The sequence below is a fragment of the Gavia stellata genome, chromosome 6, assembly GCF_030936135.1.
Source record: "Gavia stellata isolate bGavSte3 chromosome 6, bGavSte3.hap2, whole genome shotgun sequence".
Lineage (NCBI taxonomy): Eukaryota > Metazoa > Chordata > Aves > Gaviiformes > Gaviidae > Gavia > Gavia stellata.
Genome location: NC_082599.1, coordinates 39,860,994 through 39,876,783, shown reverse-complemented (window position 1 = coordinate 39,876,783; position 15,790 = coordinate 39,860,994). Strand labels below are relative to the sequence as shown.

Genomic DNA, 15,790 nt, shown 5'->3' with positions numbered 1-15,790 from the left:
GAACATCCTTATTTTCTGAATGGCAGCACAATTTCACCAGCTTCATAGCACAGAAAAGTGTGGATGTTTTTTCATTGAGAAATGTAAACTAACCTTTTGCATACCATATTTTAAACAATAATTGTCCAGTATATTGCTATTTACATAGACAAAACTTGCACAGACTAAAATCAACACATACCCTCAATACAAGTTATTCAGTTATGGTTATTAAATAACAATTAACCAGGTAATTTTTTAAACAATTTAGTGTTGATGTACCTTATCCAAAATGTAGAAGTTGTCTGAGGAGTTGATGTACATTCTTTGACCCTCAGTCTTTCAAGAATAAAGTCTGCAACAGTAGCCTTTTATAATGAAGTCTTTACAGCGGAAAAGAGCATAAAATGTGACAGGGTATACTTCTCTTACAGAAATAACCAGATGCATAATGCTTTAACATCACATGAGTTTCTCCACACAGGTCAAACACTAAAGCTAACTGGAATGAAATAATTTGTATGCTTAATTGTTTCCATAGGTCCTCACCATAAGCAATTAGGTCAACAGCACAGTAGAAACTAATAACTGCAACAGTGTTTTTCATACAGATAAGGAAAACTCTAAACAATGATCAATTAAAGGAAAATACATAGTGATATATTCTGAAGTATTTATTAACACAGGTTGAGATAACATCTTAATTGTATACTGGAGAAAATTATCTCATAGAAAGCTTTAAAAATGGTTTTCATGGTTTATTGTTATTTATTCTATATATGACATGCATCATAGAAGATCCCTTAGGAATGTCTTAAATGGAATTTCAGGCATTTATGGATGTTTGCTTTCAAAACTCTCAATCTATCCAGGTTTTTATGTAGCATTTGCCACAATGGTATTTGGGTAAATCATTCTGCTTGTAAAATCAGAAGCAGTTTTAATGAGTTCAGACATACAAGAAGTAGAAAACCTTACATTTTCGAAATCCCTACTAATGATCTGCAATAACTGTCTTTTACACAACCATAACAATTTTAAGGTGTAATGTCTGCAATCTATTGCAGTATGAAGGAAGTGTTTAGATCATAAGGAAGTGAAAATGTATAGTTTCCCCTTAGGAAAGGTTGCAATTTCTTATGGCTATTAAGGTTGTCACTTACACAGAATGAATTCTGATTTGCTTGTCACTTCACACCAGAGTAATTTTTCTATTTCTGGTGAATGTAAACAGCAACAGGAAGAGAGCAATTCTGCAGGAGGAGAGAGAGAAAAGAACTTGCTTTGAACTTTAATAAAAATATGTTGCTTGGGGGTGCTCAGAGGCTGGTGGTCCCAGTAGGTGTTTGCAGTCATGGGTAAGGAGTTTTAGTGAGCAGAATGAAGATGGGGGAGTATGAAGCACGTGAAACAATAGCGACTACACAGATGTCATTTGTCTTAACAATGATCAACACTGTACATTCATGTAAGGAGACAGGGATGGTACAGTCTATCATCACCATCAGGGCCAAAATTTCTCCAAAAAATTAGTTCTGGATAGGAAGAGCACAGTCTGATCACCTGCCGTGGGAGGAACAGTTATATTCTCTTGGAAAGCACAGGACATCTGGGAATACATTCTTGTCCCGGTACGCCTTGGCACTGACATGGACATAAGGTATATGTTAAGCATGATTTGCTTATCATGTGTAAATTAGAGTTCATAGTTAAGAGTTGATCTTGCCTTTGAGCAAGGGATGGACAAAATGACTTCATGACCCTACCAACCTCATTTTCTGTACATCTGTGATTCGGTGTATTGCTGTGAGTTGATGGTTGGTGACTTTTTACCACATATTTCTCTGATGTCACAAGCATTACCACACATTAAATATTGATAAAGTGTTGGTGCACCACACATGACACATTAATCAGAAGTATATACTATGTAAATGCATAATTTATATTAAAATAAATGTTTTAAAGAATGCGATACTTCACGAAGAATTTAATACTTCAGATTTTTAAGATCCTTAAATTCTTTAACACTCAAATGTTGCTGAGTAATGCTTTTAATATAATGCATAATTGTTACAATGAGGGTTGACATTCACAATGAGATAGATAAATGAAAGTTAGGCTACTTAGTTGTGTTGCCTTCATCAACACTTAGATTGCAAACTCTGTTGTTTGAGAAGGAAATTTAACTCCTCTCATTTGTATTTTTAATGCTGGAAAGAAAATGCAGTATTTGGAAACATCCTGAGCTGCATTATTAAACCGCAATATCACTATGTCATACAGCATAGTCTTTCTAGGAAGACCACAAACCATTGTTAAGTTCTAGAATTTCTGTCCAATTTTAAGGCGAGAGCATGTTTTCCTGCTCGAAGTCTGATCAAGTTCAGGTGGGAAAGAAGTATTTGTTGTGAAGAGAGAGAAAAATTGATTATCAGAAACTAAAGTCCCAGTCCATCCTTCCAGCCTTCTAATATTAGTGAAAAAGCAGTCTTGGTATCACCAGCATGCTGTGCAGGAAATGTTGGAAGCATTTTCTGTAAACCTTGCTTTCATAAAAAAGATCATACAAAAGGACTGGAATATGAGTCCAGAGGGTTGACTGTGCCTTGACATCTATGGCAACCTTGGGATTGTTTTGCTTTCCTTTTTTGGAAAAATAAGGAGGTGAAGTAATACACTCAGCTCTCCCCTTACTGCTGCCTGCCTTGGCAATGAGAAGGTACTTTTGCATTCTGAGTTTGAGCTGTCTTCTTAGTAGTGGAAAGCAATGGTGAAAAATGTCGATTTAACATGATCCTGGCACTGTCGATTGTTCAAGTCATTGTTCAGGAACTAGAGGTAGAAAGGCAGCATTCATAATAAAGCTTGCAGCTATTTCGAGTTAGCTCCTCTCAGCAGGAGACATCTTCCTGGAAAGGCCCCAGAGAGAACAGCTTAAAATAGAAATCATTAGGAGAGACATGCACTGCAAAAAGGCAGCAGTACAGGAGAAAACAAAGAACCTAAAAAAACAAGGACGTTCAAGTTATTCCCAGGTTCAGTTTTCTCCATCTCCATCTGATTTTGTGTCAGTATAAAGTTAAGTTGGTGTTGTGCCTTCATCGTGCAGGACTAGCTCTGCCTATCTCCCGCCTCTCTGGTGGAAGGGAAGAGGTGCAGGTCTTCCAGATGGACAGGCGTAAAGGGATGCCTGAGAGGACATTGTCTACAGCAGACTAGTTTTCCCACTCATTCAGCGCGGCTCTGGGTGGGTTTCTTGCAGAATCTGTATAGAATGCATGCAAAATTTTCAGTGAAAGTTACTTTACTTAATAAGCCTCAAAAATAATTAGGCCAAGCCTAACAGCTTTTCCACATTCAGAGAGGAAAGTTTTGAACAGCCCCTTTCCCTGGCTAGGGAACTCAGCAGTGACTGCGCACACCATCATGCAATATGTAGCAGTTCAGTCATCAAAGAGCATAAACCTTCTCTAATTTTCCTGCTAGGAGCTGCAGTGGATTATTTTTCTCTTTCATCTCTGTACAGAGGATGATAGCATGTCTTCAGTTTAAATTTTGGAGATTAAGTTAGGGAGAGGAAATAGAAATCTTGATGTTTTTTAAAAAATACTTCTACAGCGAATTTGCATGTGAACTTATTTACAGTTTGGGATAACTGTAAGAGCAAGATATGAAAAATACATTTCCTCTTAATTCTCGGCTGTTTCAACTAGCCTGTTGCTACCCAAATCCCTGCTCGGTATATTGTTTTTCTATATCTTGTAGAAAAGAAGAACAAGAATGCAATCATTTGTGTGTTATTCCTGTGTAGTTATAGTTGGCTTTAAACTACATCAAGGCAACTTATCACAGTCTCACTGAGGATGTACTTACTGATTTACTGATCTAGTATCTATCAAACTTAAATGAATCTGCTCATTTGACAATAAGTACCCAAAATTAATTCTAATCAATTATATAAAAGGCATCCCTTGGGTTGTGAGTCTTGTTGGGCAGCCATAATAGTGGATGCTGTTGCTAACTTCTGAAGAGAACAGCTGGTTTTACAGCTGCAGTATTTCTGAGGCTTGGTCACGAGTACAGTTAGGGTATGACAGTTCATTTTGTGAAACTTAGAGATTTATTAGTACTATGTGGAGACAAATCCAGAATCATGTAACAGCTGTCTGGGATCTCCTACATCTCACTGCAGTGCTCCGACCACCAGGTTGCAAAACTCACCTTTTGTTTTCTTCTGGCAAGAACTTCACTGAAAGAGAAATATTTTCTTTTTCTGCAGAAAACTTTTGGCATCAGCTAAATGAAATCTTGATGAAAGAAAAAAACAAAAAAAGGTAGCCAGAAGTATTTGACCTTAGCCTTAGTCTCCTAAGCACCCCAGGATTTTGTTAACTTTTGAATGACAACAGCTATCCCAATAAGATAGATTTTTATAGCATAGACTCAAACTGGACTAGGTCTTGAATAATGTAGAAATCACATAATCAATTTTTTTGATTCATTGTATCAATGCTTGTTTTACAGGTAGGAAGGTGTTTTCAGTTCCTAATTGATATCTGCTTTTCAAAAATATGCTTATTTTATATTTTATAAAAATATATTAATTAAAGATGTGAGGTACTGATATAGAGCATCAGATAAGGAAAAAAGTCAATATATGGCCAATTCATTAATATATATAAAGCACTTCTCTCAAAATATAGTAACATCTCCTATGAAGGAAGAACAATTAAATGCTTAATGTAAAAGTCCTTCAGCTGAGCAGTATCTTATCAAATATCATGCTTCCTAGCACTCTTAACAGAGTTAGTGTTTTTAAAAGTATTAAAAATTACAAGGGTATCTTTTGAGATACAGAAGGGTAAAATGAAAAGCTTTTGTCTGTGCTTGAGAGCTTAGTTTCCCAGTTCACCTCAGCAACTGACTGCCCTGTGAGGTGCCCCCAGCAGTGGGAAGAGGCTTGGATGAAAGTCCCTCAGGGAAGGACTGCTGAGCCCTGGCACAGCCATTCATGGTAGTGCAGCTGCAGAGGGATGTACCGAGCCACTTGCCATCCCTCCTCTTCTTCCCACCTCTGCTTCCAGTCCACATGGATTGCAAAGGGTGGTCCCAGCAGAAGGATGTGATCAAGGAGGCGCTCATGCAAAATCACATTGCCCGTATGCTCCCATCTAAGGAATTATTTTTTTTTTAGTTCTTCTCTATTCATTAGCCAGGGAGAAAGAATGAGCACTGATACATTTGGACTCCACACTTACCACTTATTTGGTGGATAATAAACTCTGCATTCAAAAGGGATGGGGGTAGTAGATTAGAAGCCATGTGCAGTTCAAGGGCATAATTAGAAGACGAAAGGTCCATTGCCAGTTACGCAGGGAAACCTTCATTCTGTTTCATTGTACTAGAGAAAGACATCCTGGTTTATGACCTTGTGTCACAACTGTTACTTACTGGAGGGGAGAGTGGCTGATTACAGTGATTTGCATTTTGGGGCGTTTTTCTGGGTTAAGTGGAAGTGCGCTCTTTGAGTCTAAAATTGTGTCTTAGAGGAAACTTCGAGTGGAAATTTTTCCAAAATACATTTTAGTGATTAAAAATAATAGACCCTATATATCCAAGTCATATGTCATACTGTACTTTAAAGATACTGCAAATTGAAGGAAAAATGTGAGAAATTCAACAGTTCAGTATTAGAACTATATTTCCAGCCTTTTCTCTCTTTATCTTTTTTTCTCTGAAACTAGTATTAAAATCTGGTATTAATCTTGCTGAAGTAAATATGTGATGATATGAACACTTTTATTAATTTTTACTGCTGGCTAACTATCATTGTTCCATTCATACGTTCTTAGAGATTTCTCAGTGTACTGGCTCTTCAAACACAGTTACAGCTGGATTTGTAGCAATGATAGATTCTTTTCTATTTTTTTGAAATACTGACTTATAAAACATCTCTAAAGAACAGAAGTAAGAGTAGATTATTTCCACATCATGTGGAATGCCTTTTAGCTTTTGTTGTCTCGCTCTTATTTTCCTGTTTTGTTTTGGTTTTTTTTTTTTGTTTTCCCTCATTTGGTCTTCAGCAGGTTGGAGGTTTGTTTTGAATTATTTTCTTGGTCCATCTGCTTCATCAGTATGCATACCTTAGTTTTTTAATGTATGGGTTTAATTTATGTGGGGATCAAACACTACAGAAATGCTTTTCTTTCTAATGCTGTGAAATGGAAAAACAGTTGAATTCAGTTATTCAGGCTGTGATTAAGCATTGCTTTCCTGCCTATGGACTTCTGATGTTTCAAGTTCTGAACCTTTTAAAAGTAGGAAATCATGCATTGTTCATTAAACAGTGGAAATCAGGATCTAAAGTATTGTTTTATAAATAATTATTAATATCTTTTATTTACCAAATTGAGAGTCTAGACAATTTAGATTTAAAATGTAAAAAAGCAAGTACAATGTTGAAGTAATTATGCTTTCTCTCAATTCATGATGCTACATACTTGTGGAAAGATTATTTCTAGTCTTTATAATGCAGCGTCTTTCTGACGTAAAATTTATGCTAGACATTGTTCGATGGTACTACGTTTGACTTCATTGCTGCAGGACACTGCCACTGTAATATGATAAATAACGGGTGCTAAATAATGTAAACATGAATCTCCTTGTTCAGATGGGCAGCTAATGCAAAGCTGAGTTATCCTACCCCCACTGTTGCTCTTGACCTTGATCGCACCACCTTCCATAGACTCTTGTCATCTATTGCCTTTCGTGGCTCTAGCCTCTTTCATGTCTTCTACTTTTCAGATTGCTTCTTTAGGAGTTCATTTAGTGGTTAGGCTTGGATCCTTTCTCTTCTTTGCCCTTTCATTTTTCATGTATACCCTTTACTGATTTCTGGCTCCTACACAATTTCAAACTTCTGTGTTTATATGTGGGTTTTAAATCCACCTCTCTACTTCTAATCTTTCTTCTTGTCCAGTCTCCCACATCTCATTCTTTTGCGATTTATTCTGTAAACACAAAACTTATGCCAAATTGCTCAATGCTTTTACTTGAAACTTCATGTTGTGTCAAAGTTGGCAGTGTCATCATATTCATCCTTGTCAGCATAATCTGTGACAACAGTTTTGGCTTTTCACTGGTTTGGGCCCTGAACACATAGGATGTCTTTAAAAGCAAACAAATACAATGCAGGTGTGGATTAATGGTACAAAGCTCTAATTGTGAAGCACCTGGCGCACAGATATTCATGAGCAGCAAAGTGTTGTTCCCAAATGAGTGTCACTGAGGGATTGGGGCTCAGCTCTGTCTGTGTAGGACAGGAATGGCACAAAAGAATACCCTTTCATTTTCAGTTGACAGACACCCATCTCATTCTGTAAATCTGTCAGTAGGAATCATTGCTGTTTTCTTAAAGAACTGAGGAGGAAGGTAGGAGCTAGGAGGACCTGACATAGTTTAAAGAGTCTGCAGAGCTATTGGAGCTATAGTTTCTCTGGGCTGGTTTGGACTGCAGCATTGCCTGGGATTTCCCTGACTCAGGGAAGACCTCCGCAGCTCCAGCTCTGATTTGTTAGCCAGCCTCCGGCCCTGAGTCCTGCAAACACTTTATACCAGATTATTGAAGTGCATCCCTGGAGGACAGCTCTATAGGTATGGAAGGCAGGAGTCTTCTGAAGTAACAGTACTGCACAGCTCTTTCTGTCAAATAAACTTTGCTCAGCCCTGGGTCTTTTACCTAATAGAAGGGATTGGAAAGGGAACAAAACTTTCAGTCTTTTTATAAAGAAGAGTGTTCTAGCATCTGCAGTGGCCACAGGATCAAGGTTAAGGTTGCTGAGCTCCTACCCTAACCCTTTCTGCGAGCTGCAGCAGATTCCTGTAAATGTTCTTGAGTGCTTTCTAAAGCATTTGCAAGCTCAAAGATGCATATAACTCCGTTAGCCACAGAGGCCGGTGTTTTCTTCTAGGAGCCAGTAGCAGCCTGAGTGCATTGGTACACTGAGGCAGTAGAAGTCCCGCAGCAGCGCAGCGCTGCTGGAGGCCTCCTGGCAGCAGTGCCAGGCTTGGGCTGGCCTCACAGCTAATAAGGTTGTCAGCCTCTAGCTCTGTGTGCAAAATTGTGTTTGCAAGTCACAGGATTTTGTTGTGAGAGCATAATTCAGCGGTAAATTGGCAGCACGTTAGAGATTATTCAGGGAATATTCTCTCTTTACCTTTTTTTTCTTTTGATGTCTCAGGAAATATTCAGGAAGTCATATTACAAGAACACCTGGAAAAAGAAGATGAAATTCTGGTTTCCTTGGCTGGTTTGAAGCAGGTATGACTATTGCTTAACTTAACCTTCTTGTATTAGTCTAAGTAAGTGCTATTAATCCTTTCCTAAAGTGTAAGTGCTATTAATCCTGTCTTTTTTCTCTCCTTTTTTATTATTTTTGTATACTGCTGTTTTGTCTTGTACCTGTTTTACTAATACTAATGCATCAAGCATTGCAGCGTACTTTTATTTTAAAAGGTAAAACTCAGTGATAAAGAGTTCAAATGCTCCTTGAAAAGTCCTGGAGGTCTCGAACCAGAGCTGAGGCAGTGCAACACCAAGTTCTGGACTTAAGCCACACCATCATTTTTCTTAATGCAGAATGTACATGCTAGGCAACAATCATGCCTATGTCCCCATTATTTAAATGTGACAACACTTGAATGTCATTGAATTAAAAGAAAAAATACTACGTACATAAAATGAGAAGGCTGCTGAGCATCTGTAGCTCTGATTATACTACCCTCTGCTCCCTCAAAATACATTTTATCAAGAACAATGTGACATGTTAAATATATAATGAGGTAGGGAATAATCTTCACAGTTTCTCTTTAGATTTCTTGGATACATGTTTTCCAGACTCTGATACAATCACATTTCACTGATACTTATGTCTCTAGCCAATATAGATAAGAACATTGACTTGCTTCCTATCTCTTCAAAGCAAATATTTTGGGGAAATGGTGTACAAAAGCATGCTGCACAGAGCTTTAGAAATTTTAGAATTCCTCCAAATTTCTAACCTACGTTCTTTCCCCTCCCATTTAACAACAGATCAAGGACATCCTGAAAGGTTCCCTGCGTTTCAACCAGAGCCAGCTGGAAGCTGAAGAAAATGAGCAGATCACGATAGCCGATGATCATTACTGTTCCAACAGTCAGAACAAGGGGACAGGTGATGTCCTAAAGGGACCTGTTACGACAAAACAACAGTTCATCTCAGGACGACAGGTAAGATGATAAAAATATCTCAAACAGGTCATTGATGGAATTAGTCTGATATTTTTTGGAGACTTCCTTTAGCGCGTCCAGATGTTACACGAGAACACACCAGCATTCCTGGTGCATATGGAGCCATGGTTAAGTTTCTCTCTAGCTACTGCCCTAATCCCATTAATTATTTTTATTGTAGCCTTATGCTCTACACACAGATATGCAGTGTTGGGTGGTGGAGGGTCTTCTTTCAGATTGTTGAGACACAGAATCACGGATTAATTCTTACAAAGACATGTAAAAACTGGAGGTAAATATTCCCATATCAGTTGGTTATTCTCATTGTCCTTGTTCTCCAGAATCCCATTATGTAAGAGCTGATTATCCGCATTGCAGTGTGTCCATGGGCAGTGCCAAAAAGGAAATAGCGAGGAGGTTGCTTTTACCTTCTACTCCATTGTATTGACTTTCTCCTTGAATCAGTAAACAATGTTTTCACATACAAGGCATAAAGTCACAGGACAAGTTCACACACAGAAAGAGGTATTTTCTTTTCATGTTAAAAGGTTCCTCTCTGTCTAAGACTCAGTCTGATCTTAAAAACAAGTACTTTTGTATATGCACATGTCTATATCATTTTCAATATTAGAGTTCTAAAGTTAAGTCTGCCACCCTGATACTGATACTCACACTCGTAAATCCAGTGGTAGCACTATCACCTCGGAGTCTAACTAAGTCTGCAATCAGTTTACTTTTGACAAATTTAATTAGGAACTAGAGGAAATATTTATTCATTTTCAGATAATGATACAGAGTTGTTTTGATTTATTACACACAGTCCCCTTGAGTTAGCACACTTTATGTTAAAAATCGTATTCAATTGTATTTCAGTATTAGGAGCAATACTGAGATATCATTTTTTTTTACTTAGTAATGGCAGGTTCAAAGAGCAAAGCTTTGCTGGAAAGCTTTTATTGCTTCTTGAGCTGTTGTCATTACAATCGCTACTTTCTGCCATAATAAAGGCGTAGGTTAAACTGATGTAGCATATTGGAATGTCCATATAATGACCTATTTTTGCCCTTTATCTCCCAGCATTTTATACAAAGTTATCTTCTGCTTTCTTGCCAAAATGGCACATACTACTTTTTTGATTATTTTTACTTGGATTTATTATAGAAACTGGAAGGTAGAATGCTATATAACAACATGCTGTATGAGTGTGTGCAGGCCCTACTCGTCCTGGAGAAGCCCTTACTCAGATGCTGGTCTAAACCATGTGTCACTGAGCAGAGGCGCTGGGGTGTTGCACTTTGAGTACTGGGAGTGGAGCAGGTGAAGTCTGGTGTGCACAGGTTTCTTTCCAATGGAAATTTGCAGAGCCATGTGTGATGAGGTCTCACCCCAGTGTGTGGTCAAAGTATACATCCAGCCACGGCAGCTGAGAGGTGTCCATGGGTCCCACAATTTCCATCTACTCTGTGAGGCTGCTCGTAAGCCAACTACGAGCAATGTGAGTAGCGGTTGTACAAGCTGAGCTCCTGCAGAGCATTAATGAGGCTTCAGCACTGTATGGTCTATGTTTGGAGGTGCAGTACATTCATATGGATTAGCCTCCTCTCCTCTTATCTTCTGGAAGTTCCAATTATGATAACGAGCAGCAGTCCCTAGGACAGAAAGAAAAAGAAAAGATTAGGGTTAGAAATGGCAGTCCAGGAAGACTGTTAGTATCCCAACAGTCTGTGCTGTTTCCAAGCCCATCATCTTCAACCATGGTGTCTAAAAGCAAACAAAAAGAGGAGAGCTTTGGACCCCTTTTAATAAAACACAGGAAAATAAAACTGGGATTTAGTGGGCTGTGACATTCTACTGTTAATTGATGGGGTCAGTTGTTGGCCCAAACTGGGACACAGCCCAGGCTTTTAGCTCTGCTGAAGAAAATGGGCTGCACTGATGCGCTGGGTCAAGCCAGGAGTACTTACTGAGAGCTGCAGGGGGATTAAAAATTCCAACCACTTCTAGACGATTTAATGCATTTCTTGGTAAATAATTTTAATGTATTTACGTTTTCTGTGACTTTGATAATGCATGTAATTCTGTTCGATGTGACTTACACTATAGAGGTTTTTCTCTGGTGGAATTATAGGGTTATTTTCTAGGACAGCTGGAAAAGTTACTGGTGTAGCTATCGTGTAATTGAGATTAAAATCTGGTCTTTTGTGCTTGGTTGTTATATAAGTATAAATTGAGATTAAAATCTGATCTTTTGTGCTTGGTTGTTATATAAGTGTAAATTATTTATCATCTTTACTTTTTTTAAAAGTGCTCTTCCTCTTTTTTGCCTCAAAATACCTTTCTAGAGAGTAAGGATAAGGATGCAGCCCTTCTTTGGAAAGGAAAGCTGTAAAATTAAAAATGAAAAAAAAATTAAGATAAAGGCTCAGAGAAATAGAGCATTTTTTGGAATGTTTGGCCTTGGTAGCAGCGTGCAGTTGACAAACAGAAGGCTTCTGTTGCTAAATAATGAATGATAATTAACACATTATCTTGCCTTTATGTCTGTTCAAAGAAGGAGGCAAAATGAGCTGCTGTTCTTCTAAGCTTTCTTGAATTGTATCCTTACGGTTAGTTTTAACTCATTCACAGTATGAAGGCAATTGAAATAAGCCTGGTCCTAGTAGCTGATATTAATCAGGAAAAAATGTTTGAAGAAGACATATGGCAACGGGCGTAAGGTTGTTAACTTTCAAAGCTACTGGAAGTATAATTCTGTCATTTTTCATTTATTCAGTAGTGGCAGCAGATGGGAGAAAACATGGTTCACGTCAGCATGAGTTTCCTGAAACAGAAACAGGCAGAAGAAGCAGGGAGGAGGTATTTTACCTCTGGAAATATCAGTACCGAAATATCAGTACCAAAATATCAATGTATGCCAGGGATAGGCAAACATTTACAGGAGGCCCTTGTATAGCATTTTGGAGTCAATATCTATGCTTTGCTACTTCTCTGATACCTCAGTGAGCTATAGGTCTCTTTAACTGAACCAGAAAGTGTGGGTAGAATGAAAAGTAGTGTTGCAAAGCACAACGCGTAACGACAAGAAACTGGGGTGAGTAGTTTTCTTTCCTTTCCCTTTATTAAAGGGCTTGATGCTTTCTTTAACAGCCAAGAGCACATTTTTGGAAGCAGAATTTAGGAAATTGCAACACCAGCTCAAAGTGTTTATGACAGAGGGCCCTTGCCAGGGCTCACTGCCAAAAGGAAGGCACCCCATTAGTATCCTTGAGGGTGCCAGGGAGGAAAATACTGATCTCGCTGGGCAAGTGCGTCACTAGGTAACATCTGTGTCACCCTACGCAAGGTGGAGCCATCTCGGATGTGAGGGCTGCAGGGACTGAAATAGCATGATCTTGAGAGCTCAGAATAACAAAGTGTATAATTTTGCAAAATGAGACCGTACTGCGTTCCCTGAGAGCTTTTAAATAGAAGTGTGGAAAGAAGCCGGGTGAATTATGCAACGGTGGTTGTTTAAAGGAACGTATATTTCTGTTTTCCGGGGGAGAAAAACAAAGTGCTGAAATTTTGAACATGGCATTTAGAGCTCCCAAAAAAGCCTCACCTGGCCCTGTCTTGTGGCTGCGCTGGGTGCCTATAAAATCAGGCGACTACTAACACGTTGGCGGAGCAGAGCCACGGTTGTGTGCTGCCTGTGTCCTTGGCCCCCTGGAGATGGCAGCCAATAATTGACTGACAGCTCATGAAGACAGCATTTCAAACAGAACAGATGAAATCAAAAGGCTAATTAATAACAAATGGCATCTCAACTCAGAAGTGCTTAAATAGTGAAGTATCCCTCCTTGTAGGATAGATCGGTTTGTTTTTAACTTCATGGGAAGTGCTTGAAGTTGTTGACATTTGAACTACCCTGGTTCTGCGCAGATCAGGAAGTTGGAGATCAGTTTTGATAGCGCTCAGCACAGGATAGTTGTTGATATTTTTAAAAGCAATCTGCTCAGTTTGGTATGAATTTTACTAAGTCATCTGAGGAAATTGAATTAGTGTCAAAAACTAATAGATGTAAATTTCTATCAGTTTGACAACTGTCTTACATTGGGACCATTGTAACCAATACTCTGGACTTAAGATGAATAAGAAAGTATTAAAATGGGTTAATTACAAAACAGAATACTATATATTATTATACCTAGATAATAATACAGTATTATTATACTTAGATACTATCTAGATAACACACAAAAAATTATTAATTATAAAAACAGGATGGTTTAAAAATTTACTGCAAAGGGAGATATTTGAATCCTCATTCATATAAATTTTGGAAGGGAACAGGTCACAATTCTGTATTTGAACATATTTTCACATTCAGGTGATAGTTATCTTGTTTGTGACTTTTAACAATTTGGAACAACTATATAAATAACCACCAAAGACTTCCAGCTCCCTCATTTCATATTGCAGTCATATTTAATCACTGGTGGGTTTTGCTCCCTGAGCTACTCTACAGTTCCCTTTCAAGAGAGTTCTGCTCTATAATCAGTAATCAGAGCAATGGAAAATTGTTTTCAGCTGTAATAATAAATTCAGCAAAATAAGTTTTGCTGGAGGCCATGGATACCATAACTCCAAGTTGTGGCTTGCTGACACTTGTGATGACCTCCATACTCCAATTTTGTATACTGTGCTGAGGGTCTAACTTTATCTCATTCGGATTCTTCCTGTTGTTCTTTTTTGTTACTGCTTTCTTTTTTTCTCTAATACCTACAGTCTCTCTTTTACCCCAAAGTGAATTTATATTTTTTTATTTGGTGAAAGAGTCACAGCTGAAGGGCTTGTAGTTGACACACATGTTGACATACACTTTTCCCCAGCTGCCCCTCTACTTCTCCTTTTTATCAGTCTCTCATTAGTGTAATCAAATATATTGCTTTCAATATCACACCACTTCAGGATGCTTGTCCCTGCAGGCTGCTTGACAGCTTGCATTATTATGCTGAAAAAGTTGTGTGACAGCAACTAAGAAAGCAGTCATATTCTTGTCAGAGGAACATAGTGCTAGGTAGGAGTTGAATGCATCTCTTGCAGAAGAAAACAAAGTGTTGTCCATTTGGGTTGCAACCAAGCTAATAGGCTGCCAGCTGTCAACAAGTGAGAAATCCCACTCTGCTATATATGGCAGTCTTCCATTCTAATTACATATAACTCTGACTGTTGAAAAGCTGGAATTCTCCTGAATATGGCTAGTTGGAATATAAGATTGCCAGTTCGTAGAGAGTTTTCTGGTACACTGACATGTAGTCTTGATCCACTACCTGAGTGCTCAGGGACACACATTTCCCAAGGTCTAACCAGACAGAAAAGGGATTCCCGGACCCTCATTTTCTGGTAGAGTTAGGAAATATTCAATGACACTAAGCCTAGAAGCCTTGGAAGCCCTGATCTGCCGAACCTGAACTGGTGCACACTAAACCAGGTCTAGGTTCAGCTCAGATTCCACAGGTCAGAGTTTTACTAGGAAATTTTATATCAAACTATTCTCCTGACAAGCTCCAAAATGTCATTGAACATGCAAACCAGCAAAAAATTCCTCAGTACTATTTCATGAATTACTACAGAAAATTAACAGCAGTGAGAATATAATTACTGAAAACCTTCACAACTGCAATGTATGTGTTAGATGCCTAGCTGCTGCAATCACTACATGGATGCACTGTGATGATGAAACATGTAAGGCTGCTATACCCAATAACATATTTTTAAAGTGTTGGCTTTTATGCTTTCATAAATAACAGATAAATTATTTCATCCAAAGTTAATACCCATTTTATTTTTTACTTCTTGATTTGGGCATTGCTACTTTTGGATAATGATTATTCCTTTATCCCATTCCCATATCACTGACATGCATCATAAACCTCATTAAGTGGTAAAACTGGTATTGACTTTAAGTCCTTTCTGTGCTGTTTTCTCACAGACTACGACTGATTCGAGCACTAGTGAGAGCAAGAGTGCTGATGACTATATTATGGTTTCCAAAGAAGCGGAAGGAAGCAGAAGTGCTGTCCCGGAGCCAGCGCAGTCCCATCAGGCAGACAAGGAGGCAGCGGTGAAGCCAGAAGCTCCATCTCGTTCTTCTTTGATATTCTCTGACCCACTGATGGGCTCCATTTCAGCCTCCTCCAGCAACCTGAGCTCCAGCCCTGATGACAACAGTAGTAATAACAGCAAAGATTCTGACTTCGCTATTGTCAGCCCACTGGACATCTAAAGAAACAGGTTGGGAGAGTTTGGGAGGTTGGTCATTACACCTCAGCTCAAATTCCTATGATTTCACGGGCTGGGTATTTTTTTGGAGTAGAAGGACAGAAAATAGATAAAGGTAACCCATTTCAGCTGCCAAAAGCCTAAATAAAAAAAAAAAAAACAAAAAACACCCACCACCAAAAATCAAACCCCACAAATTTGCAAGTCTTCAGAAAGAGTAGACACCTTTTAACAACTGCCTTAAATAAAGACCCAGTAAAACCCAGTTCTAATATA

At 38.4% G+C, this 15,790-nt stretch overlaps 1 protein-coding gene across 1 annotated transcript in view; it reads left to right on the top strand.

Moving 5' to 3' along the window:
- Nucleotides 1-15,557, top strand: part of TBC1D5 (TBC1 domain family member 5) — a 189,955-nt gene extending 174,398 nt beyond the window's left edge. Inside the window, exons 18-20 of the mRNA XM_059818281.1 lie at nucleotides 8,223-8,302; nucleotides 9,074-9,250; nucleotides 15,225-15,557. Coding sequence (XP_059674264.1) covers nucleotides 8,223-8,302; nucleotides 9,074-9,250; nucleotides 15,225-15,518 — 551 coding nt within the window. The 3' untranslated portion in view covers nucleotides 15,519-15,557. The remainder of the gene's footprint in view (nucleotides 1-8,222; nucleotides 8,303-9,073; nucleotides 9,251-15,224) is intronic.
- Nucleotides 15,558-15,790: the final 233 nt, after the last annotated feature.